This window comes from Pezoporus flaviventris, unplaced genomic scaffold (assembly GCF_033815535.1).
Source record: "Pezoporus flaviventris isolate CSIRO_AGI_PZ_B2104156 unplaced genomic scaffold, CSIRO_AGI_Pfla_v1 ptg000131l, whole genome shotgun sequence".
NCBI lineage: Eukaryota > Metazoa > Chordata > Aves > Psittaciformes > Psittacidae > Pezoporus > Pezoporus flaviventris.
The window spans coordinates 562,377-588,079 of NW_026892679.1; the positions used below are offsets into that span (position 1 = coordinate 562,377).

Sequence of the window (25,703 nt, forward strand, 5' to 3'; positions counted from 1 at the left end):
TTTTCTACAGTTTTTTGTGGTAGATGCCATTGATAGATTTTCAAGTTTATTTTTCTGATTTATACACTTAAAATTAATTTTTCACTAACAAAGTATGAAAGTGGATGTGTCACATGCCTGAAGTTGACTGAAAAATTCCAGTTTTGCCAGGCCTTCCACAAAGGTGCAGATTCTTTGACAGTAAATGCTGTGTTTTAATTAGGCTTATACCCACCTGACAGAGCAAGGGCTGCAAGAACCATTTAAAAGATTAATCTTTGAGAAGAGAATATTGGAACACAAGGGAAAAAACAGGAAAAGCAAGAAGAATCTGTTGGACCTACAAGGAAAGTACATCCCTCTCCAAGCTGAAAATATGTCCTTTTCAGATTTCTTAATGCTGTGATTTCACAGACTTCTCCGTTGGTGCTCAAAACTCGAGAGTTTTGACTTCATTAATAATTTATCATCTCCTATTTTTCTGCTGTTTCATGGGAGACCAGACTTCACCCCTGTGGTATGTGTACAGCTCTTTGTAGCTGTAACAGATGTTGGTGTGGGTTGTACGGGTATGTGCTAATGTAGAATTTGCAAATATTCTGATTCAGATATTACTTTCTTTGGGATCCAGCCTTGTTTACTGTAGAAAATAGGTATGGTTTTGAGAGGACTGTGTGCTTTTCCAGCCTTATCTATACGTTTCTCTTTTACTGTCTCTGGTTCAAAAAAGGGTTGTTTTCTTCTTTTTCAAAAATGTTAGTTGCAGTTAGTTATGGCCAAGGGAAGTCTAGGGAATGTTGGCACTCTTCATATATTGAAAAATAACTCAAACATTTTTACTAACCTACTCAGTGTGAACATGACACTTGCTTTCATCTAACCCTTCCAATGTGTTTAGCATAGAAAGCAACAATCATAGAATCACAGTCTGGTTTGGGTTGGAAGGGACCTTAAAGCTCATCCAGTTCCCTCTGCCTTGAACTCTGCCAGGGATGGGGCAGCCAAAGCTTCTTTGGACAACCTATGCCAGGGCCTCACCACCCTCACAGGGAAGAACTTCTGCCTAATGTGTCATCTCAATCTCCCCTCTTTAAGCTTGAAGACATTCCATCTTGTCCTGTCCCTACACACCATTGTTAGAAGTCCCTCTTTAGCTTTCTTGTCAGACCCTTTTAGGTATTGGAATGCTACTTGGAACAAGCACCATATTTGAAACATATGTGCAGTTATTTATACTGGAAATTACGGTAATGTCATTTAATACTTTTAATGTGTCTGCAACATGATTTTTGAGTGTCATCTCAAAGATACAGCCAATAACAACCATTGAGTTTGTTCTGTTTCCAGAGGGCTTAAGAGACATTGTCTGTAAGAACCTACGCTAAGTTGTGTTTAAGTTATAAAAATCATGCACACATGATTTGTTTGTTGTTTTCTTCAGTGGAGGTACTGTAGAGCATAATGAAGAATGAATTGGAAGTGAGTGAAAGAGAAGGCTTAAAAAGACCAAGCAGGCTCAGAAAAAATCTGCATGCCCCCTGCCAGAAAGTCCAATTCATCCAGGTTGACCCTTGTATTGTGTAAGATTTTGTTACTGTCTGACCTCTGTGGGATGCCATAAGAAGGGCTTTTTCTGCTGATCCCTTTCTATAACCCTGGAAGTGTTTGTCCAGTGTTCTTTTTGGGGAGCCATCAGTTTTGAAATTGTTTCCAGCTTCAGTCAAGTAGATCCTAGCATTCTTAGCCTTATAAAAATGCTTTTTAGACACATTACAGGCTGAGATGGATATATTTATGTAACAACTTTCTGCATTATGTTCTTTTCATGTTCTCACGTGGGTTAGGGTGCAAAAGAAAGAATGTTTTAATTTTAAAAGTCCAAAGAAAAATACTAAAATAATAAGATATTTCGTGGCTAATTTGAGTTGTAGGTGCCAGTCACATACTGTCAATCATTTTCCTAAGTAATGTTGGCTATTGAAGCATAAGGACAGTCACTTGATTCCAAAATAGATATAACTTCATCTACCAAGCTCCATGTTCATGACCGCACATCTCGTGTCATTTTATTTTCAAGCAGAAAAGTATGCATAAGTGCAGGAAGTATTTTGTCTGCATTGGTGTACCCTGTTGCCTAGTTGCCTGTGCACCAAAGCTTTAGTACTCCTTTGATTAATTATTTAACAGTACAAAGGATGGAATAGCTCCAATACTTTAAAATTGAAAATATTTAGCAATTGAGATGCTCTTTTCATTTTTATTAAAATATTTGGAAAACATTCTGAGTGAAAATACAGCATTTTAATTTTTGCTATTAAATTAAATTTAAACCATTTTGGAGTTCCTATTTTTACTTTTATACCTGTTCTTATGCAAATGAAACAACTTTATTGATAATTTTGAAATTCTTCAGTAGAATTTCATACCCTTATTGAAATGGTCAAATTTTATGAAAACTATCATTCACATTTCAGAGACAAATTTTTTATCACTTTTTGGGCAGCACTCCAGAATTGATGAAGACTGGGAGGCCTCCTATAATCCTAGGGTGAAATTGGTGTGCTCAGCTTGCTCCCTGGAATGTCTGTACACCAATGCGCGCAGCATGGGAAATAAGCAGGAGGAGTTGGAAACCTGTGTTAAGTCAGGAGACTATGATCTGGTGGCAATTACAGAGACGTGGTGGGACAGCTCACATGACTGGAATATAGTCATGGAGGGCTATGTCCTTTTCAGGAAAGACAGGCCAGCCAGGAGGGGTGGTGGGGTTGCTCTTTATGTGCGGGAGCAACTACAATGCACCGAGTTCTGTCCAGGGGCAGATGACGAGCGAGTTGAGAGTCTGTGGGTGAGAACTAAGGGGCAGGCTGGCAGGGGGGACACTGTTGTGGGTGTCTGTTACAGGCCACCAGGTCAGGGTGAGGAAGTTGACGAGGCCTTCTACAGGCAGCTGAGAGCGGCCTCACAGTCACAGGCCGTGGTCGTCGTGGGAGATTTTAACTTCCCTGATGTTTGCTGGAAGGACCACTCAGCAACCCAGCCACAGCCCAGGAGGTTCCTCCAGTGTATGGATGATAACTTCCTCCTGCAAATGGTGGATGAGCCAACCAGGAGAGGAGCGCTGCTGGATCTCATCCTCACTAACAAGGAGGGTCTGGTCGAAGCAGTAAGGGTTGAGGGCTGCCTTGGTTGCAGTGACCACGAGATGGTGGAATTCAGGATCTTGTGTGGTAGGACCAGTAGAATAGCAAGTAGAATTGCAACCCTGGACTTTAGCAGGGCAAACTTTGGCCTTTTCAAGCAATTGCTAGGGGAAATCCCATGGGCAAGGCTGCTTGAAGGTAAAGGGGCCCAAGATAGTTGGTTGGCATTCAAGGATTGCTTTTTCCGAGCTCAGGATCAGAGCATCCCGACACGTAGGAAGTCAAGGAAGAGGGCCAGGAGACCTGCGTGGCTAAATAGGGAATTGCTGGGTATGCTCAAGTGGAAGAGGAGAGTTTACAGGTCATGGAAGGAGGGGCTGGCCACTTGGGAGGAATATAAGGCTGCTGCTAGAGGATGTAGGAAGGCAGCTAGGATGACTAAGGCCTCCTTAGAATTAAACCTGGCGAGAAGGGTCAAGGACAGCAAAAAGAGCTTTTTCAAATACATGGCAGACAAAACTAACACCAGAGGCAATGTAGGCCCACTGATGAAGGGGATGGGTGCCCTGGTGACAGAAGATACAGAGATGGCAGAGTTACTGAATGCCTTCTTTGTCTCTGTCTACTCTGCTGCAGGCAGTCCTGAAGAGCCCTGTACCCCTGAGACCTTAGATGAAGTCAGGTCAACGGAGCGGTTTGCCTTAGTCGATGAGGAATGGGTTAGAGACCAGTTGAGCAATCTGGACATCCATAAATCCATGGGTCCAGATGGGATGCACCCGCGGGTGCTGAGGGAACTGGCGGAAGTCATTGCTAGACCACTCTCCATCATCTTTACCAAGTCTTGGGAAGCGGGAGAGGTGCCTGAGGACTGGAGGAAAGCAAATGTCACTCCAGTCTTCAAAAAGGGCAAGAAGGAGGACCCGGGTAACTATAGACCGGTCAGCCTCACCTCCATCCCTGGGAAAGTGATGGAACACCTTATCCTTGGTGCCATCTTAAGGCATATCAAGGATAAGAGGGTTATGAGGGGCAGTCAACATGGCTTCACCAGGGGAAAATCATGCTTGACCAATCTCTTAGCCTTTTATGAGGAAATAGCACAGTGGATGGATGATGGCAGAGCGGTGGATGTGGTCTACCTTGACTTCAGCAAAGCATTTGACACAGTCTCCCACAGCATCCTCACAGCTAAATTGAGGAAGTGTGGACTGGATGATCAGGTAGTGAGATTTATTGCGAACTGGCTGAAGGAGAGAAGTCAGAGAGTTGTAGTCTATGGGGCTGAGTCTAGTTGGAGGCCTGTAACTAGTGGAGTGCCTCAAGGGTCAGTACTGGGACCGGTATTATTTAATATATTCATCAACGATTTAGATGAGGGAATTGAGTGTACTATCAGCAAGTTTGCTGATGACACTAAGCTGGGAGGAGTGGCTGACACGCCAGAAGGCTGTGCTGCCATCCAGCGAGATCTGGACAGGCTGGAGAGTTGGACAGGGAATAACTTGATGAAATATAACAAGGGAAAGTGTAGAGTCCTGCATCTGGGCAGGAACGACCCCAGGTTCCAGTATAGGTTGGGGAACGACCTGTTAGAGAGCAGTGTAGGGGAGAGGGACCTGGGGGTCCTAGTGGACGACAGGATGACCATGAGCCAACACTGTGCCCTTGTGGCCAAGAAGGACAATGGCATCCTAGGGTGTATTAGAAGGGGGGTGGTCAGTAGGTCGAGAGAGGTTCTCCTTCCCCTCTACTCTGCCCTGGTGAGACCCCATCTCGAATATTGTATCCAGTTCTGGGCCCCTCAGTTCAAGAAGGACAGGGACCTGCTGGAGAGAGTCCAGCGCAGGGCAACGAAGATGATTAAGGGAGTGGAGCATCTCCCTTATGAGGAAAGACTGAGGGAGCTGGGTCTCTATAGTTTAGAGAAGAGGAGACTGAGGGGTGACCTTATTAGTGTATATAAATATATAAAGGGGGAGTGTCACGAGGATGGAGCCAGGCTCTGCTCAGTGGCAAACAATGATAGGACAAGGGGTAATGGGTACAAACTGGAACACAAGAGGTTCCACTTAAACTTGAGAAGAAACTTCTTGTCAGTGAGGGTGACAGAACACTGGAACAGGCTGCCCAGGGAGGTTGTGGAGTCTCCTTCCCTTGAGACATTCAAAACCCGCCTGGACGCATTCCTGTGTAACATTATCTAGGTGTTCCTGCTCCGGCAGGGGGATTGGACTAGATGATCTTTTGAGGTCCCTTCCAATCTCTAGCATACTGTGATGCTGTGAATATGAAAGCTCTGGTTGCAGATCAGCTTTACTTACTACTTAATTTAATATACTGCAGTTTGAATTCCAGTTTATATATATACTGCATCTGTGAATAATATACTGCATCTGTGAATTCCAGTTTAAAATCTGGGTTTAAATTCTGTGGAAGTTTATTTAATCCCAGTTACTTGTTAAAAATTCCTATGATATTTCCCAGTCAATCAGGCTTTGAGGAACTTTTATCATGAAAGCTCTAGGATGGAATATACTGTAAAAATGGTAAAAGTAAGTCAATAGTTACTTTTATCTGGAATGTGGAAGTCCATTCTCATGAACCTTCTTTTCCATACCCATATCAGAAACTGAACCTGGGCAAGGCACAGCTAATGGCCAAGATACTGATCAGCTATTTCACGAGGATACTTCTTCATCTTCTATCTCTCAGGATTTTATTTTATTTTTAATTTCTGGCAGTACAAAGTGAATTGCTTTTGGTTTTTAACTTTGGAGAAACAGGAAAATATTTTCCCATTTAAATCCAGGCTTGGTCAACAATTTTAGCAAAGTGTTAATCCCTTCAATAAGTCATGCCTTGTGCTTTCCTCACACTCCGCAGTAGGTGCAGAGAGCCGATAATCATTACAGGGTGTTTTGAAAGCCAAGAAAATAACGTCTGTGTCAGATCAAAGGCAGAACTGAGTCCCAGGGTTGGATGTGTCCTGCCAGTAGCCTAGTCTTATTTTGACCATATTTATGAAGCTCTATAGTAGGTGCACCATGGTATCCTTTTGACTAATAACAGATAATCTATCTCATGTCCTGGAGGATGAAGATTAATAGACCTTTTGATTGTATTCAAGCCAGTACATTATGAGATTATTGCCTTAGAAGTGCCAAGCCATTTAGGCTAAAGGAAAAAGAAACCTGATTTCGTCTGTAAACCTGTAAAAATACTTCTCTAGCTAAAAAAGCCAAAGCCAATTCCTACACTGTAGTGCACCAATTTTTTATACTTGTGCTCATTATTAACAGTGTATCACTGGAAACAAAAGCCTGTCCTATGAAATAATTTAAGAAAAAAAAAAAAAAGAACAAAAAAAACTTTTTTTTTTTTTCAAAGTCTGATAGCACAGTTTTGACATCTTTAGTTTACTGCAGTGTATTTATATGAAATAGGTTATGCATAATAATCCTGGCTGACAGATGGGCAAAGTCGTTCTTAAAAAGAATGGCTGAAAGATGCTGTCTGCATTGCATTTCCTGTGAAAATAAGAGTCATGCCCTTAGAACCTTTAAATACAAGGAGAAACTTAGAGACTAAAGTGCACTTATCTTCTTGACAGATTTAACTTTGCTAACAGGCAGGTTTGGGTTAGTATTTTAATGAGTTCAGTAGTTATATAAATTATTAGTCATTTCACAGTGTGTGTAAGTGTGCAAGGTAAGTGTGCAAGCTAATCTTCAGTTTACTTGTTTATCTTGTTGACCTATAGCCAGATATATACTCAGATATATACTCAAATTACTGGGACATTTTTATGTAGTGTTATATCACTTGAGAAAAAATGACCAGGTAAATAATGAACTCACATAGTACCACCATTATTTTTCATTTTAAAAATAAAATGAGCTGATCATGCATAGGTGAGTTCATTTATGATCCCAACATTTTTACAAAGATACTTACTGGTCCTCCAATAAAAGGTGTCACATCATCTTCCCTACTGAAAACCAAGCAGAAGTTGTAGTAATTCATTTGCAGGAAAGGATTTTGCTTTCCCAGGCATTGCATCACCAGCCCTTGATTTCTGCTTAAAAGCTTAATGCAGTGAAAATCCAAGACAAATGAAACCTGAGATACCTAGAACTTCCTCACTTGAGTACAAAAGCTTACACTGCTTTCAAGTGCTGATATAACATGTTAAATACCTCACTATTCACGTTTCTGGTTATCAAGTGTCAGTCTGAAACTTACAGTTAAATATACCACATTTCCCTGCTTACATTCCAAGCTGTTTCCTATCTCCATTTGCCAGTATTTTGCTGCTATCCACTCCAGCACCTGAGATTCCCTGTAATGGGCTTTAACAAAAAACTAAACAACATATAGCAGGCCAGAGCCCACAGCACTCACAAGCAAGAAATATTACTGATAAAATTGCTAAACAACTTGTGATTTGTTTTAGTTAAATAAGAAGAGGCAACGGACTTCCTTTCTTGCTGTTCTTGCAATCTAAGGAGGGTGGAGCATGCCCATCTAGCATCTCAGCATGATCTGTTCCTTAATCACAGATTAGAAGAAAGACAAGCAGAAATACAAATGGTTGATAATTTTATTTTCTTTTTCTTTTTTTACTTTGGTAATTGTTCTTTCTGTGTTTTATTTTTACCTTCAGTCATAGTCAAAAAAAAAGCTTTTGATCAAAAGATATCAGCTTCATTGTTGTTAGTGCAGCAATAACTAATTTAAATTATATATTCCAGAAATTACACTCCTGAAAGCTATTCCTTACTATAATCCAGCAATTTTTGCTTTTAAGGCCATGTACCATTATGTAAAGAACTGAATGTAATTTTTTTTTTTTTTTTATTTTTGTCCGATTTCTGTATCTATTCCTAGCCTTAACTAGTTGCTGGGATCAGCAGATTGTACTGCACAGTCACTGCTTGCGGTACTTTTCTGCTGAAGACCTTGACAGAAAGGTAGCATAATATGTTGCCAGTGGGTTGTATAATGAACTATTCATGATCATATTCTTTTTCTTTTTTCTTTTTTTTTTTTTTTTCTAATGGTGAAGTATTGTTTTGTCCTTGGCTTTCCTACAAGAACTGCAATTAGTGGATATGGCACGGAATGATATTATTAACGCTGAAAGTGTACTAATGCAGCCCAAAAGCTTCTTGTAACTCCACCAAATGCCTAAGCCTGCTTAAACACTGCTAAATTAGTCTCTTGCCATCATCAAGGACTGATAAGCTTTGAATATATCATAGTGGATAGAACGACTACTGCTGTTTTATTAACGATTTCTTGACTTTTGGTGACCAGTGTAATCAGCTATATTACATCTGAGAAAATCCCCTAATCACATTAATGGTAATAACACTCTTGTACACAGACATGAAATATTCAGTGTTAGGAGAAAAGGTCATAAATTTAATCATCACTGATGTTATCATTTTGAAATACTGAAGTTTCTTACATCAGACTACACTCAGACCTGGATGTATCAACTACTGCCATTTACCATGTGGACTTAAATAGTCTGTGGTAAGTCGTGGAAGTTAGCAACACCCACAGATACCATTCCATTTTGCAGGATCAGTATGAAAACAGTATTACCTTGTGTGTGCTGTAGACAGAGTTTACTAGTGTGCCAATATAACCACAGAACATCAACTGCCTTGAGTTCCCATAGGAAATGGCTAGCAACTCCCTTTGGCACTTTTAAAAATCCAGATCCTGAGGCTAAAACTTGCGTTTTCACTTTTTCTTTTTTTCTTTTTTTCTCCATTTTAGGTTTGAGATATCAATAAAATAAGATTAGTCATGGTTTAGTAAAGTGTGGCTGTAAAAAGTTTCTTCAGAAGAAACAGATGCTGCTCTTAAAATGGCTATGCAGTTGATCATATACAGCTGTTTTATCTGAAATTTCTACTAAAATGCTGAAAAACATTCTGTATTCATTCAGGTGCTTTTTTCTACTTTCCCTGTAATATCTATATAACAGTGATTGCTAAGCGCATAAATACATTACTAAAGGATTCACACAGCCTGGACTGTTTGCAAAGTATCTGCTATCTAAGAGGTTGCTTATAGAATTCAAGTGACCTGTCAGCTTGCCTGTGACTTTCACTTCCAAGCTTTCAGAATAATGGCCTAAGGTGTATTTTTGATGGTCTGTGGAGATTTCAAGTGACAGACCTTACAGCCTATTTTCTCACTTTTAAATTATACTGAGGGCATGTTACAGTATATGGTACACTTTCTAACTTGTTTCTTTCGTGTAGTTTCTGCAGTCATAAAGTGGTTCAGAGGGAATGTGCTCTTTAAGAAGAGGTAAATAAAATTAAATGAAGTAAGAGTTGTATTCATCTTAGCATAGATGACTACAGACATTAAAAATACAAAGGCACACTGTTAAAATAATTGTAGAATCATAGAATTGTTTGAGTTAGAAGGGACTTCATCCAGTTCCAACCATTGACACGGGCAGGGTCACCTTCCACTAGACCAGGTTGCTCCAAGCCCCATCCAACCTGGCCTTGAGAACTGGCAGGGATGGGGCAGCCACAGCTTCTCTGGGCAACCTGTGCCAGGGCCTCAGCACCCTCACAGAGAATTTCTTCCTAAGATTTAACCTAAGTCTCCCCTTTTTAAGTTGGAATCTATTACCCCTTTTCCTGTCACTACAGTCCCTGATGAAAAGTCCCTCTCTGGCATCCTTATTGAAGGATGATAATGCTGAAGGTCGAAGCCAAACTTACAAAGATGAAGAGAATGGCACTCCAATCTCATTTCACCTGAAAAAAATCCATCTGTATGTCTTGAGAAATTTAATTTCTAACATATTCTAGCTAAACAGACCCAATTACATGTAAGTACACTTTGTTACATTACCTTATGTTACGTTATGATACGTTTTGTTATTTTTTTCTTATTTTATTTAGAAGTTATGGAAGTCCTTTATAGTGGAATATTGAACAAAATGCTCCGAAATTCTTCTTCCTGTCAAATTATTATGTCTTCTCCTAGAGCATTTCCTTTTGTCTCATAAGTGATTTTCTCACTGTATTTTTTTCAGGTTTTATTAAGAAGTATTTGCCCTAATCATGTATATTTAAGTGACTATACTAAAATCAGTCTGCTCTGTATGATGCCGCAGTGGTAACTATATTTTTCTACCAAGAGTGTAATAGTTGGTTGGTTGTTTTTTTTTCCTTCAAAGCTTTTAGATGCAATTAGGCATGATAGATTATAACTTGCGTTGTTTTTTGTTTGGGTTCTTTAAATATGAGCCTTTTGAAAACAGCCTGAAGTGCTAAGCTTCATAGTTCACAAACAAAACTGCTGCTGAAATGTTGTTAGAAACATCTACATGTTGCACATTTGTGGCAAGTGTGCCGTACCGTCACCCATTCTCCATCTATATCCGGTGTTTGGCCATGGAGGAGAATGCAAAGCACCTACATCTCATGCAGTAAGAAAAGGAGAGGCGCAATTCTGCCTTTATGCTGCAGACAGAGCAAGCCTGACTCTCCTTTTCTCAGTCTTGAGTGCAGAGAGCAGCTGAATGTGTCAGTTTAACCTGGGAAAATCAAGGGAGACATGAGGTCTTAAGTGAAGAGTAAATAACCTGCTCAGGACAGCTTAGGTGCATTAGACTTTCTAATGGGATACAGGTGCCAACCACGAGTCTCTAACATTACTGAGTCTCTAACATTACCTTGAGTCTCTAACATTACCTTAAGCATCCCAAAATATCTGAGACCTCCTTGCAAGACCAGCACATGTAACAGGCATATCTGCACCTTGCTGAAGTAGCAGATGAAGACCATGAAAGCCTTCTTTTTTGATCTCTTAAGGGTAAGTGCTGCCCCCATCTTGGCAGTGCTTCCCTCTTACACTCACGTGTGGTGGATCCAGGTTTCTTTCTTTCTGGTCCCTGGTGGTTTTAGCCCAAAGGGCTTTTTGCCACATAGAGCAGGAATACCCAGAAATTTGACAGTGTTACCTGGCAACAAGTGATAAAAAACAGTCCACAAAAAGCACAGGTTAAATAAAAACAAATCTGGCAGAAAAAATATATCTCTGAAATTACAAGAAAAAATGGGCATAGGATTAGCTATAGTCAAGCAGAAGCATAGTATCTGTATAAGGAAGGGACTAAATTACACATTTTAATTAATTATTAAAAATCATTATTGTACTAAACTTAACCGTTAGCACTCCTGAAGTCTTCCACCCCATCTCTCTGCTTTGCATCTTTAAAACGAAATCAAGATTGTATGTCCTGAGATGAGGAAGTGCACAACTGAAGGTTGAATGAGCCATCTTACAATTATCTTGTGAAATAGGATCTGGTGCTCCCCAGATTCTCAGGGTTCTTTTTTCTCCTTTAACTAAAACAGTGTAGTTATTTTTAGACTTGACTTTTCATGTTTTGGTATGGACATGAATAGAGTATCCTCACAGAGCATGAAATAGATTCCTTTCAGATTAAATAAAGCCAAAAGACGTACTTCAAAAATTTGTCCAGACTAGCTGGAATTAAAGACCCTGCAGCACCCTCTGTGTAGAAATCCTGTTCTCCAAATCAGCTGCTTTGCTTTACAGATCTGTGCCCTTGCACTGTGCTGCTTGTTAGTACAAACACACTCTACCACCTCTTATTGCCTTCTCAGTCTCCAATTCTTTGGGCAGTGTGGCTGGCTTTTGCTATGTATCAGAGGATCACAGAATGGGTGAGGTTATAAAGGACCCCTGGGTGTCATCATCAAACAAGGCCACCTAAAGCTGGTTGCCCTGTATGAACATCCATATCCATCTCCTGTTCATGTCTGAGAGCCTGGAGAATTCCGCAGTTTGTGCCTTTTTGAGGCTTGTCTTCTTGTAAGCCAGAGTCGCGATGTGTGTTTCTGTTGCAAGAGAGACTACTTGAGCTGTGTGGTCACTCAGCTTCCACATGCGATCCTATGAAAGCTACCCATTCCCTCTCTGAAGTCCTATTCACAGGTGGCTTTTTATTCTTGTACTGTCCCAACTCTCTAATAGTCCCAGGAAATGCCTGGAACTTTATTTGTTTCCACCAAGTACGTAGAAAAGGGAAAAGGAGTGGGAAAGGGATATTTGCAAAGTTATGGTTGATATTTCATGGCACATCTACTCTGCTTTTACTGAGCTTTCTGATATAACAGTGTCCTGCTTTCAGTTGGTACAGTGCTGTGTTTTGGCTTTTGTCTGAGAATAATGCTGATAACACAGAGATGTTTTAGTTGTTGCTCAGAAATGCTTACCCTGATCAAGGGCTGTTCAGTCATGCTTTGCCATTGAGGAGAGGCACAAGAAGCCAGGAGGGAACAGAGGCAGGATAGCTCATCGGAACTAGCCAAAGAGGTATTCCATACCACAGCACATCATGCCCTGTATATAAACTGTGGGGAGCTACCCAGAGAGGACTGATAACTGCTGAGGGGCAGGCTGGGTATCATTCAGTGGGTGATGAGCAATGGTATTGAGCATCACTTGTCTTTCTTGGGGTTTAATCATCTCTCTCTTTTTGTTGTTTCTATTTTCATCTTCATTATTGTAGTTGTCGTTGTTTTGTTGTTATTGTTATTATCATATTTAATTTCAATTAACTGTTCTTCAGCCATGGGTTTTACCTTTACCAGTTCTCCTCCCCATCCCACCAGGTGTGGGGATATGTGAGTGAGCAGATGCGTGGTCCTTAGTTGCTGGCTGGGGTTAAACGATGACCAAGTCAGTAGGTTGTGGTAGGCAATGCATCATCATGAGTCCAGAAGCAGTATGGCTGTGCTCATGCACAGTGAATGCAAATGCAGATCCAAACTGGTTTATGGGCAGCTAACCCAAATGTCTAGAAGTGTCTCATGCCTAGGTTCCCGCTCCTGGAAGAAATGAATGCTGCGAGATAGAAGGTCTCAGTACATGGCAGTTCTCAAGGAGTGCTGGTGGCTATATGAATAGTCATGGTGGCCATATCTGCATAATCAGATCTTGAGAGCTGAGGTTTATTAGCTCTGTGCTGTTGAGAGCAGGGACAGAGCATGAATGTGACTTTTCTGCTGATCAGGAAGACCTACTCACTCCACATTTAACTGCACACTGACACATAAATTCATGCTGCGCATCCATGAAGTGGTTCATTAAAAATATTTCATACTCACGTGGGTTTGCCCTTGTGATTTTTCTTAAATTAATTCTCCTCCAAATCACACTGAATCGTCTTTAACATCTGAAGCAAGGTGGGAAAAGGGAGTCACTATAGCCTGAGAGAGTTCTTTCAGACACAAGATGTTAAACTGCTTTTTGATCAGCTGCTTGTAGAAATGTACATTAAACTGTAAACCATGGCTCTTCTTGTAACCAGCTAATGATCCTATCAGTTGCAGGCTAATTGCCTTTACCTTGTTTTAAATTCTGCTGCATTGAAAAAAACAAAGTCACATTCTGATCCTGTTAATCACATTCAGCTTTGAAGAGTATGTAGTGGTTGTGTGTTAATTCAACTTCTCTCCCTGGTAATTTGTTTGATTGGCTGTTATTGCAGTCTATATTAACTGAATAAATGTGTTCTGTGTTCTGATGGGAAGTTATGAGTTTCTTGTCAGCTATTTTAATGCAGATGCTTTGCCTAGAAATTGGTGTAAATTCTTCTCACCTTCATGTTCTCAAGTACTTTCAGTAGGAAGAATGAAAAGGAAGGGTGTTAACCCTTTGTTGAAGGTAATAAAGCAACAAAGGGAAAGCTCTATATTGCTAGATTAAGCAATTTTTATGGCCTGAAGGCTTCTGATCAGCTTATGAATGAATAAGTAAATAAGATACTAAAGTATGAGAGGGGGATGCTGGTGCTGTACCCTTTTACTCTTTTTCTTCATCTCCAGCAATACATATTGTTTCTGTTGTCAAGACCTAGAACAGAATCTGTTTACTCATCATTCCTCTTTTTTTCTTTTCTTTAATATAATGCACACAAACGCACCCCCATATTCTACATAGTGCTATGTGAGTCTTTCAGAAAAAGACTGAACATATGCCAAATTACCTTTCAGCTTCCCACATCATTTTTCTTAACAAGAGTATAAGACCACTGGATATGTCCTATAAACACAAAACAGGTGCTTATAGGATAAATATAAAATAAACATGTTACTAGGACATTTTTATTAACATCGGATCTATGTGATAATAAAGATTCACTGTGATTTTTACCTTTGAAATCCCCTGACTTAATGAGATTTTTTTTCTCCGTGTTCTGAATTTCAATGAGGAATACTTTTGAGTGTCATGGTCATGTAAAATATTTGTGAAATCCTTTTAGATTACTTGCAACATTTTAAAAATAAACAACTGATTTTTGGAGGCATTTTTTCAAGTAAACAGGAGAGACATTGACTTTGAATATAAGAATTTTTCTCTGCTAAAAAAGAGGTTACCCTGTAAAATGCTAATGTCAGAATTACTTATAAAGAGAATCTGAAGTTGACTCTGAAATGTTTAGTTCAAATGCTGCCTGAAAGTGTGGAGCAATTAGTGATTCCTTACCAGATCAGCCTTTTTGAAAAACAGACTATTCATTTAGACTCCAAAATGTTTGGAAGCAAGGTCTGGAGACCTGGTGTTTATTAATTCATGAAAGAAAGACTTACACTAATCAGCAGCTTGCATTTCCCAGAGGCACATTAGGCTATGGAAGGAAGTCGCTTTGCACTCCTTACAGGAGAAAGAAGTCCCTTCAAGCAGTCGATGAGAGCATCCAAATCAGACTGCTGTGCTGAATAATCGTTGATTGAGTCCCACAGTCTCTTTCCATTGACCAAAACTGAAAACAAAAAGAGTTTTGCCTCCCAAGGATACTCCCTCACACATCAGGATGCTGCTCCTAGCAATGCTGCTGCTATCAGATGGCTATAAATCAGTTCATTATGGTAGAACCAATGACATCTTCCACTTACTGTCACAGTGTCGCAGTATTAAAGCTTTAGTAAAAAGTATTATAATCCTTTTCTTAAAGGGATTTGCTGCTCATTATTTGCTATCTGTCTTCAAATGTTGGGGGAGGGCTCTCTGTATCGCTTGGCTGACTGCACTAAGAATTCATTTTCCCTCTTCCTATAAACGTACGCTTACAATTTTCTGTTTTCTTTTTTATACAATCCAAACTGTAGTGTCTGTCTTTCTAAGGCACTGTCTTGGACTAGCTGACTTCTTATACTTGTGTATTTTTCATTCTCTTCTCATGACTAAGTTTTTATGCTTTGTATCACATCTGTTCTTCTGTCTTGACCCATATTTCAGTCAAAATCTAGTTTGCTCAGGTGGCCTCAGCTTTGCAACACTGGATCTTCAGCATTTGATAAGTGAGAGATTCTATATTTCTTCACCTTCTCCTTTCAATTTCTTGCAGTAAAAACATCACTGATCTTCTCATGGAGTTCAGCACTCCCGTCATTTTACTGTAATATTTTTACTATTAGTTTCTCTTGTCTCATTTAACAGACAATATTAAAAATGTCTACTGCTTCACAGCTATTTATTGTTTGAAGTAAATGTACCTTTTTGTCTTCCTTTTTTTTTTTTTTCACTGGCTTGGCACATTGCTGGAGAGCACAGGAGCACAGAATGAAACCTCAATTTTACCTTCACATTTCAAGAAAATGTCAATTTTAATAGGGAATTCAGCTCCTCCATTCTTCCTCTAAAAATACATTATTAGGTCAATTTAATTATATTATTGTATTCTGATCATTTTAATCCAACGCATCTGGCCCAAATCATTTATATTCAGTGTCAGGTTCTGGTTCAAAAGAACTGATCTCAGATGTGCTGACCCACGTGAAAGCCACTTGAAAGCTCAGGTTTTGTTAGGCTTTAAGATTCCTGCCTTGCTTTTTTAAAAGTCTTGTGCTAAGATTATAAAAATAAAAAAGAAAATCAAGAAATGTAAAAGTTAGAGCTTTAGAGGTAGAAAAAGAAATAAAGGCTTGAAAAGAGAAGAAAAGTTCAGCAGGAAAAGAAGTGTGATAGATGTTTTGAATGACTTGGTAAAGCACAGGCTCTGTTATTGCAAAGGAAATGGAAAGGTGCTTGGGGAAGCAGCCTCTGACATACTGTATTCTGATTATTAAGAGCACATGGGAACACTTTTTGGTTGCAGATTATTTGCACTGGAGGCTGCTGTTTTGTTGGGGTAGTGTATGGCACCTCACACCCACACCTCATACCATAGATAATGGTACAAGGTTATCCCTGTTGTGCCATTAGGTGGTATAAACCATTAGTAACAAACAGAAAAGTAATGTAAATTGACTAGAGCTTGAAGAAGGGCATGATTCCAAAACAGTGCAAAGTCACCTTTTGGATTTGGTCCTCTTTCACCATGAACTAAGGGGCGTCAAAAAATTTGTGACATGCTGCACCATTTTGCTTTGGTTTGATGTGAGGTCAGACTGCAAACAGAAACTGAAACTAATTACATTCTTCTGGTTTATTTCTGTCTTGTTCTGTTCAGGTTGACCTGCTTGCCCCTACAAAAATCACTGGCATAATTACCCAAGGAGCTAAAGATTTTGGTCACATCCAATTTGTGGGGTCCTACAAGCTTGCTTACAGTAATGACGGGGAGCACTGGATCGTATACCAAGATGACAAACAAAAGAAGGATAAGGTAAAACAAATAAAAGATTGATATTTCAGTTGCATTACTGCAGAGGTCTACATCTGTAGTAACGCCAGTGCTGTAAGACTGTAGATTATTGCATGCTGCCTGCTTCATAGGGTTCCAGATGTGTAGAATCGAACAGATAAAAGTCGAGGTGAATGAAAGAGTCATATAACACAATGACATTCACAGTGCTGTTATATCATAACTATGAATGCAGTGCACCTGATTTTACACTATTAAATATGGGACATAAAATTTTACAGTTCTCCATTTATTGGAATTGCTTCTTTAACTCTAGAGGAGAAGGTATATAAATAACAGTTTATTTGTATATTCAAAAACTGTGTCTCTGTGTATATTTTGATAAGTATGCATTATTTTCTGTAGTTTTCTGCAAAACACATCTTTAGGATACCTCATTACCTAGCCATTTTGGCTTCATTTTTAAGTGGAAATTAATCATTGGGGTTCAAATACCCAATGGAAAGATTATTGTTTTATTACACTATTAAATGAATACAAAATATAAAGAGTTTCTCAACTTTCTTTGCAAATGTTTAATGAGAGGCATAGAGAAAGTATAGGTTTGCTAATTGATTTACCTGCAAGCATTTAACTTTTCTCTTGTCATTTAGGATATTATTCGTTTCCTTTAAACCGTGTTACACTTTTATACACCTGAATTCATTATCATCTCTTTAGAAAGAGATTACAGCATATGCATTGCTTAAGGGAAATATTAAGCAAGCTGACAAAATGTGAATTATTTATTAAATGTCTTAGTGGGATTTTGTCTGATTGAAACAAAAGATACATTAATAAAAATAACAGATGGCTGATATGTCTGATGCTGCATGTCTCAAACACGGTATTTTTAACAGGGTGATGAATGTTCCCACTTGTCCTTATTTTTCTTAAAGTAAACAAAAATTCTTCAGTAAAATTTCATACCCTCCATATAGGTCAGGTGTTTTTTTTCTTTCTAAGTAATAAGAAAGCTTTTGATATGTATTGATCTGTGTTGTGTGAGTACAGGTAGATCTATTGATGAAGGGTTAGGCAGCTGCATCTCTTAAATTTTGATGATTTTAAGTGATTGATCAGATGTACACCCATTATTTTTAGGGAAAAGTGTTCTAAATTATTGGATTAAATATGTACATAGCTGGATGTGTGTGTCTGCATAGAAGTGTTATGTTTGTAAGATTGTTATCCAAAGATGATGCTGTAAAGTCCCAGTCTTAAAAGCCAAATGGCAGTTTACTGAGGTTTTATCTTGCTCTGAGATTTTTGCCCACCAAACTCTAAAGTACTTTAGATAGGGAAAACAGTATCAGTTGCTTTAGCCATCCAACTGAGAAGGTCCTGACACCAGTGGTTATAGATGTGTCTTGTATAATTGGTTGTCACATAAAAATTGGAAACAACTCACCTTTTGTAGATGTACCATAAATGCATTCAATACAAAAGACAGATATTCACTTCAGTACTTTGCACACATCCCATTGTAAGTCCCTGGCATTTAAAAACAGAAGCAAAAGATCTGCTGTGAAATGAATGTTTTCTTCAAGCCAAACGTGTATTAGCAACCTGTTTCATTGAAGTTACTAAAATAGAGAACATGCATTCAAGACTTTGGTGAGGAACACAGTAGCAGTCACAAGCAGATCTAAAATAAAATGCACTCTGACTTAACAGCACTCTTATAAATGGCAATGGCAAATGTTATAAACAGTCTACGCTTGTTTATAACGTTTGCCAAGGCGATTAAATTCTTCTCACTTTCATTATCAGCTGGATTGTTAATTGCTATATACATATTCTATGAGAAACAATGGAAAACTCTTAATCATTGTCTTATTAAAACATTTCACATGCCATATTAATTAACAACCCTAAGAATAAAATAGTTGCATATTTTTATGATTCTTTAAAAAATCAAGAGCAGTTAAAAGTAGAATGTGATCAAATACACTTAGCTGGAAATAAGAAGTAACAACTTGTGAATTTAAATATATACAAAATAAACAAGATACTTAATACAAGGCTAGATCTCAGCCTTTGATAAACATTAGTCCAAACTGTACTATGACACAGTTCTGGAAATGTCAAAGTCTTACAGCAGGATCTGACGTTCCAGAAATGCTAGCTGTCTGCCAGTGAACTTGGCAAAACTTTATAGGAGGTAGGGCTAGAAAGGATCTCGAGACAGCATCTAGACACATTTTTTGTTGTCCTTTGTAGAGACTATGTTCCTCTCTTTCCATCCCCTCTGAGGTATCCTCAGCAGGAAATGAGATCGAACAAGCCCCAGGTCCCATCCTGACACCCTAGGAGTAGGCTCAGCAGTTCATTTTCAGAACTAAAGCTTAATTCACTCACCTTTCACCTCATACAATGATCATACCCTGCACCATTCTCCATCAGATTATTATTTAACGGCTGGTGATGAAAAGTCTACACTCCCATGTTTAAATATCATTAAAAGTGGAAAGATTGCTTGTCGCCATCCCAGCAACACACCTGCCTGTCCTCACAGGCAAAAAGAAGTGTTATCTTAATCTTTTCAGTTTGTTTGTTTGAAGTATGTTAAGCAATTTCTTCTTGGAAAAAGAAAAAAAAAACAACAAAACCATTATCTGTTCTTTCAGTCTTTCTTCAAAGTGTATGTTTTCTCAACCTCAGATCAGTCTTCTGTGTTCTTCTTGGATGAGCCCTTCCTGAAGTGTGGTTTCCAAAACTTGCTGTAGTGTTGCAGTCTTTAGCACAGAACTAGTGCCTGTTCCATTATTCTCCATATTCTACCTGTGACATTGGTTATGACTTCCTAAGGTTTGGCTTGCTACTCATTAAATTGCACCATTGATCTCATTTTGTCAAGACCACTCTGAACTTTGATACTTCCTTTCAAAATGGGAAAAGCTTAGCCACATCTTCACTTCTAACAAGCAAATCTATTTCCATCATCCATTTTATTACTGTGAATACACAAATTGCACTCACCCAGTAAAAGCTTACAGTTTGACACCAAACCCTTCATCACTGCTCCAGCTAGGCGTGTGTTGATCCAGTGTATTCTGGTGGCAGTTGTCCACACTGGATATGTATAGAACTAGAAATACTGGCTACACTCTGGCCTGTGCAGTGGGACAAAAATATATATGGAAAATAAAAACAGCCTAAGAAAAGCCACGATGTATCTTACCCATAGGGAGCAGAATTACAATAGCATCACTGGTCCTGTCTGATAGTAACAACTTTGCACAGGATCCACAACAATTTCCTTAGCTTAAGTTACCATACAAGATTTGGCCCAAAATTCAAGAACACTGTACAAAAAAATAATGTGTTTTCACAGCAAAGTGAAACTTTGTTTCTTCTGTCTGTATCAGGAGATACAGAAGGGAGATGAAACACACACACTGGCAACTATCAACAGCAGCAAGCATAAATTATTCATAATTTACCCTCATTCATTCTATTTATTAACTGAACATCTTGATTTCTTCTGCAAATTATAGAATACCATAGATTCCTTATTTCCTCTGCAGGTGATTTAGTCATCCTATACGCATCCTGTGATCCTTGTGCAGTCATCCAGTAAGTTAGGAAAAGGATTGTTCCAAAAAGTTTAAGGAAAAGGAAGACAGGATAAAAGAAAAATAACTAAAGTCAGAAGAAAATATGCCATTTTACATTCTGGAAAAGCAAAGATAAAAAGAACGTCTCAGGCGCAGAAATCATGGACATATTGAGAGGCTGGTAATAGTGATTTGCAGATGAATATTGTGACTTTATAAAGTTTGATGTAAGAGCTGAAAGCCCTGTTCTGTTTGATGCCTCCATCTCACTATTCAGCAGTTTACAGAGCGAGTCCTAATGTATCAGCCGATCTCAGTGAACTCCTGAAGCTATTCCTGTCTGCCCTTTCATCATTTGTGAAATTACTTCACTGAGGAAAAGATACTGGTATCTTTTGTTCACAAGTGCACTATGTGCAGCCTGTATCTTTGATCAATCTGCAACAAAATAGTCATTTCAAACAGAAGGAAATATGGTGCTGTTTTCTTCTTTGCACCATTGCAAATGGAGAATCTGTTCCAAGAAGAGTGGCTCCTGCAGCTCCTGTTTGGCTTCTGCTATTTTAACTGTTCCAAGAAGAGTGGCTCCTGCAGCTCCTGTTTGGCTTCTGCTATTTTAACAGCCGTCATTTGGATTCATATCTGTGATGAACTTCTATGAATGCAGATGAATAGGCAGAAGGAGGGGAGGGAAATGTGTCTTTTAAATGTCTCTTTCATTTTAAGTAGTTTGAATAAGCTGCCTGAAATATATGAAAGCTTTTTCTCTTGCCTTCTAGAACCAAAATAAATTCCATTGCTGACTGTCAAGTAGGAAGGAAGTATATTTTAGAAAAAGGACCAGAGCTAATAGCTATCTTGTTTTTCTCAACTAGAGGTCAGTAGCTCACTATGCCTCTAAGCTAAGGACATACAAACCAAATCTGACCTTTTTTTTTCTTTTTAATCAGTTTCCACATGTTTTATAAATTGCATGGCCTGCTGTAGGTCAAATGGCATTTTACAGGCCATTTTTAAAAATAAGAGGAGAACATTTGGAAGCAGCCTAAAGAATTCCAGCAGTCTGCAGCACTGTCAGTCACTATTAGCCATCAGCAGTGCAATTGATTGTAGATAGACAATGTCCTGTATGCAAATGGACACTGGATTTGTGCACAAAATTATGAACTAGTTGTAAGTTATATGCTTTGCATACATAGTTAATTGCCACAGCAACAGAAGACAGGAACCTACTTAAAAATGAAAGGTTAGATCATATCAGGTTAAAAATATTTCTTCTAGATTTGCTAATGGTTTTTCTGTGCGGTGTTTAATTATTACATTGGCTCGTTTACATTGATAGATTCAGCTCCTGCATATACTCCACATACTTTGCACAGCTAAAGACCTTTCTTTAGCAATGTTATTTAAATTATTATAATTTAATGCTATTACTTAAAATAATATTTGTAATCTGACAGTTTTCTGCACTGGTTTAAATTACAAGTGACTTCTATTACTTTCAACTGAGTTAACATGATCTGTGTGAGATTAAGATCTAGATATACTCATTCCAGGTTGTGCCTCCAGCACATATATCCCTTCCGCTTTTACCACACTAAGAGCTGAAGGAAGACAACATGTTCATATTAACAGTCTTTGGCTTGAATTTCCAGAAGTACCTCTGGAGGGAAGTTGGTCTTCAGAATATTTGTCTTTTTGCTTGGCTTTGAATCTCTATCATAAAGCACCTACAAACTATGTACAGTAGAGTAAAATCCTATTTTAGTAGCATCAGTAGACAGATCAAGAGTTAAAAATAACAAGAATGTGATAGTAAGTTTCACAAGTTTAAAAGATTTATGTGCCTGGTGTCTATTCTGAACTTGAAGAAATAATAAAGTTCATGTAATATAAATACTTATTCATGTATTACAGAAACGGAAAAGGCAGTCCTTCTCCTGGCACAGGACTCTTTTCCACAGCTAACAATTATATGCCAACCAACTGCTGTCATCAGCCAGTCAGGCAAAAAGTGTTTGATGAAGAAGAAAGGAAGATGACCAAGATCAAGAGTAGAAAATTCACACCCAGAGAGTTTATGTGTTCTAACTGAAAAGAAAGAAAAAATATCTTTTTTTCTAAATCACTCCAAAAGCATATGTGCACACATATGTTATGTACATTAAAAACACCTCCACAGTCTTTTGTAATGGAAAGCATCTTCCAAAAGAATGCAGGATGCCTGTAAATAGTAGCTCTATTTCTGGTGAGAAACCATGACATCTTTCACTGTCTTTTAGCTAGTTTTGTTCACTTGTAACTCTTCATGGTGAAAAGTTTACTCCATCAAGAGCCAAAAACTTGTAAACAGGCTGTTCAAATCTGCAAATTACCTCTCTTTGCTTAAGCAAGTCTTCTTCAGTGAATAGTCATAAAGAAATAAAATGTTTCCAAGATAAAGGAATATGGCCGTCAAGAAATAATTTTTCATGCAGCTTCTTTCTAGATTTGAAATTAATTTTAGATTTTAAATTATATGTCAAAACAGTGAGATGTTCTGCATTGAAACAAACTCCAAACAGAAGACAGGTATAACTGTTTCTAGGTATAGCGCTAATATAAGCAGGATTAGCTGCTCTGTGAAGTCACATGCTCAAAATATTCTGCTCAGAATAAAAATTATGGTTAAGGTACAGTAGACAACATAATGACTTCACCATCTAAAGTTTGACTATTAAAAGTCTCAGCTCTCAGGCATTATCATAAATATCAGGAATCAATAATGCTATGGCTGATGCAGATTTTTTATGTAGTTAAAGTTTCTGTGAGACATGAAATCCAGAAAGATTCTCTGTAGAGAATCAGACTCCCTGAATTTTTGTCCTTGTGCATATCCAGTGACACGGCACCACAAACAATCTTACTGCAACTGCCAATTAATGAGTCCTGTGGATGTGCCTTAAAGTCTGATTTCCAGCTCTGTGTTTGGAGCAAAGCAAACAGCAGTGGTAATAAATTATTCTTCAGATGTTTCTCATAACTTACTATGTTCTAAAACATACAGTAGTTTTCTTTTTAAAATATAAATCACCTTACATTGCCATTACTTGAATTTGCTGCATATGCCATGAAACAGTCCTGTTTAAAAATCTTAGTGAATGCTTGAAGCATGACATCAAAATTGCTTGTTGGACACAATTATAAAGAAGACTTTTTTATATTTTGAAACACACTTTTGGCAGGGAATACCAGTGCATATTTTCCAGGTTTTTATTCTCTTTTGCATGAACTGATCATAAAATAAGTTATCATATTTAAAAGCAGAACAGCATGAATTTTTCTACTGTTTTTTCTTTTAATAGCAGCTTGTCGTGGTTTAAACCCAGTCAGACAGCTTGTTCACTCACTACCCCCCCCCCCCTTCTTGCCCTCACTCTACTCCTGGAGGGACAGAGAGGAGAATCGAAAAGAATGCAACTGCCACAGGTTGAGATAAGAACAGTTTAGTAACTAAGGTATAACACAAATCACTACTGCTGCCACCAATAATAATAATGATAAAGGAAATAACAAGGGAAGAGAATACAACATCTCACCACCAGCCAACCAATAACTCGCCCCCCACAGCCCAACCAAGCACCGACCCATACTTCCTCCAACCCCGCAGTCTACCAGCCCTTCCGGCTAACTCCCCGTTACATCCTGGGCATGACGTGCTGTGGTATGGAATACCTCTTTGGTCAGTTTGGGTCAGGTGTCCTGTCTCTGCTTCCTCCCAGCTTCCTCTCCTCCCTGGCAGAGCATGAGGCTCACAAAGTCCTTGACCAAACCAAAACATCATTGTTATCAGCTCTGTTCCCGAGCTGAAAGTCAAAACACAGCATTGCACCAGCTACCAAGAAGGAGAAACATGACTGCTACTGCTGAACCCAGCTGTAAGAGCCTAAAGATACAGAGGAGCAGTACATATGTGTGTTAGGCATGCATGTGTAAACTTGCTGAATCTGCTGGGTAAATGTTTTAGCAAGTTACACCTTTTGATTGCAGACATACGTAAATAGATATAACCACAGTATGAAGCTACATGTAGCAGATGACTAGAGAAGATGCCTAGAGAAGAAAGATACGTAAGTCTGTTGTTCTTCCCTAGTGTAGTTCCCCAGGGTCTTGCTTTCTTCTGGGGGTTGGAACTAGATGATCTTAAGGTCCTTTCCAGCCCTAACTATTCTGTGATTCTATGATTCTCTAATAGTCCCTGTTGATTTTACTTGTAACACTTCTTTAACAGTAGTTACAGGCTGTGGAATGGAAGCTTTCCAATACCTGCAAGAAACCTGGAGAGGGGTCTTGGGCAAGGGTCTGTAGGGACAGAACAAGGGGAAATGGCTTTAACCTGACAGAGGAGAGACTGAGATGAGCTCTTAGGCAGAAGTTCTTCCATGTGAGGGTGGTGAGGCCCTGGCACAGGTTGCCCAGAGAAGCTGTGGCTGCCCCTCCCTGGCAGTGCTCAAGGCCAGGTTGGACGGGGCTTGGAGCAACTTGGTTTAGTGGAAGGTGTCCCTGCCTGTGGCAGCGGGTTGGAACTGGATGAGCTTTAAGGTCCTTTCCAATCCAAACCAGGCTGTGATTCTAAGAAGCTGTGCCGCAGTTCATTTCTGTGTTATATGGGGCACTGTGGCCTTTAAGGTGGCTCTGAACAAACCTGCTATCATTCCTTGTCCCCTCCTGGCAATACTGCTCACTATTGATTTTCTCCATGCTACTTACAATTTGCCACGTCTCTGTCCTTCCAAGATGAAGAGACTTAGTCTGTTTAATAATGTTCAAAGGACGTTCTTCCATGCTTGTGGCTATCTTGCTGCTTCACTCTGTATATCTGCTGTTTGAGATAAGGCATGACCAGATCTGCACCCACCCAGAACTCAAAATGAAGAAATGCACTGGCATTATGCACTGACATGTTAACAACTTACACTCTGCTGTTTATCCCTTGACCACTAATCAGCTCGGGGTTTACTGTCATTATGCTTTTTTTCATCTGAAAAATTACATAGAACTCCAACATCATCTTCTTGAATGCTAATAAATCATAACAGTGCTCAGAGGTGCTGATTACTGAAACAAACTCCTCAGAAACAAGTGTGAGGCGTGATCATTTATGGCAGGAGGGTACCATCTCTTCAAGGTGTTTTAATTGCTTAGGTGTTTCATTTAGTATTGACTGTTTGGGCTTAAAGCAGCATTTAATTAAAGAAAAATTACTTTCAGCTACAGAAATAGCTCTTTTGTAGTGGTAAGTCAGACGTACAGCTTTCGTCCTTTGTCCTCTCTGCTCTT

At 39.0% G+C, this 25,703-nt stretch overlaps 1 protein-coding gene across 2 annotated transcripts in view; it reads left to right on the forward strand.

The window, feature by feature from the left end:
• EDIL3 (EGF like repeats and discoidin domains 3) overlaps nucleotides 1-25,703 on the forward strand; it is a 261,017-nt gene that overhangs the window by 230,914 nt on the left and 4,400 nt on the right. For both annotated transcript variants that reach the window (XM_061478716.1, XM_061478717.1), the window contains one exon: nucleotides 16,651-16,806. In XM_061478716.1, the coding sequence (XP_061334700.1) occupies nucleotides 16,651-16,806 (156 nt within the window). The remainder of the gene's footprint in view (nucleotides 1-16,650; nucleotides 16,807-25,703) is intronic.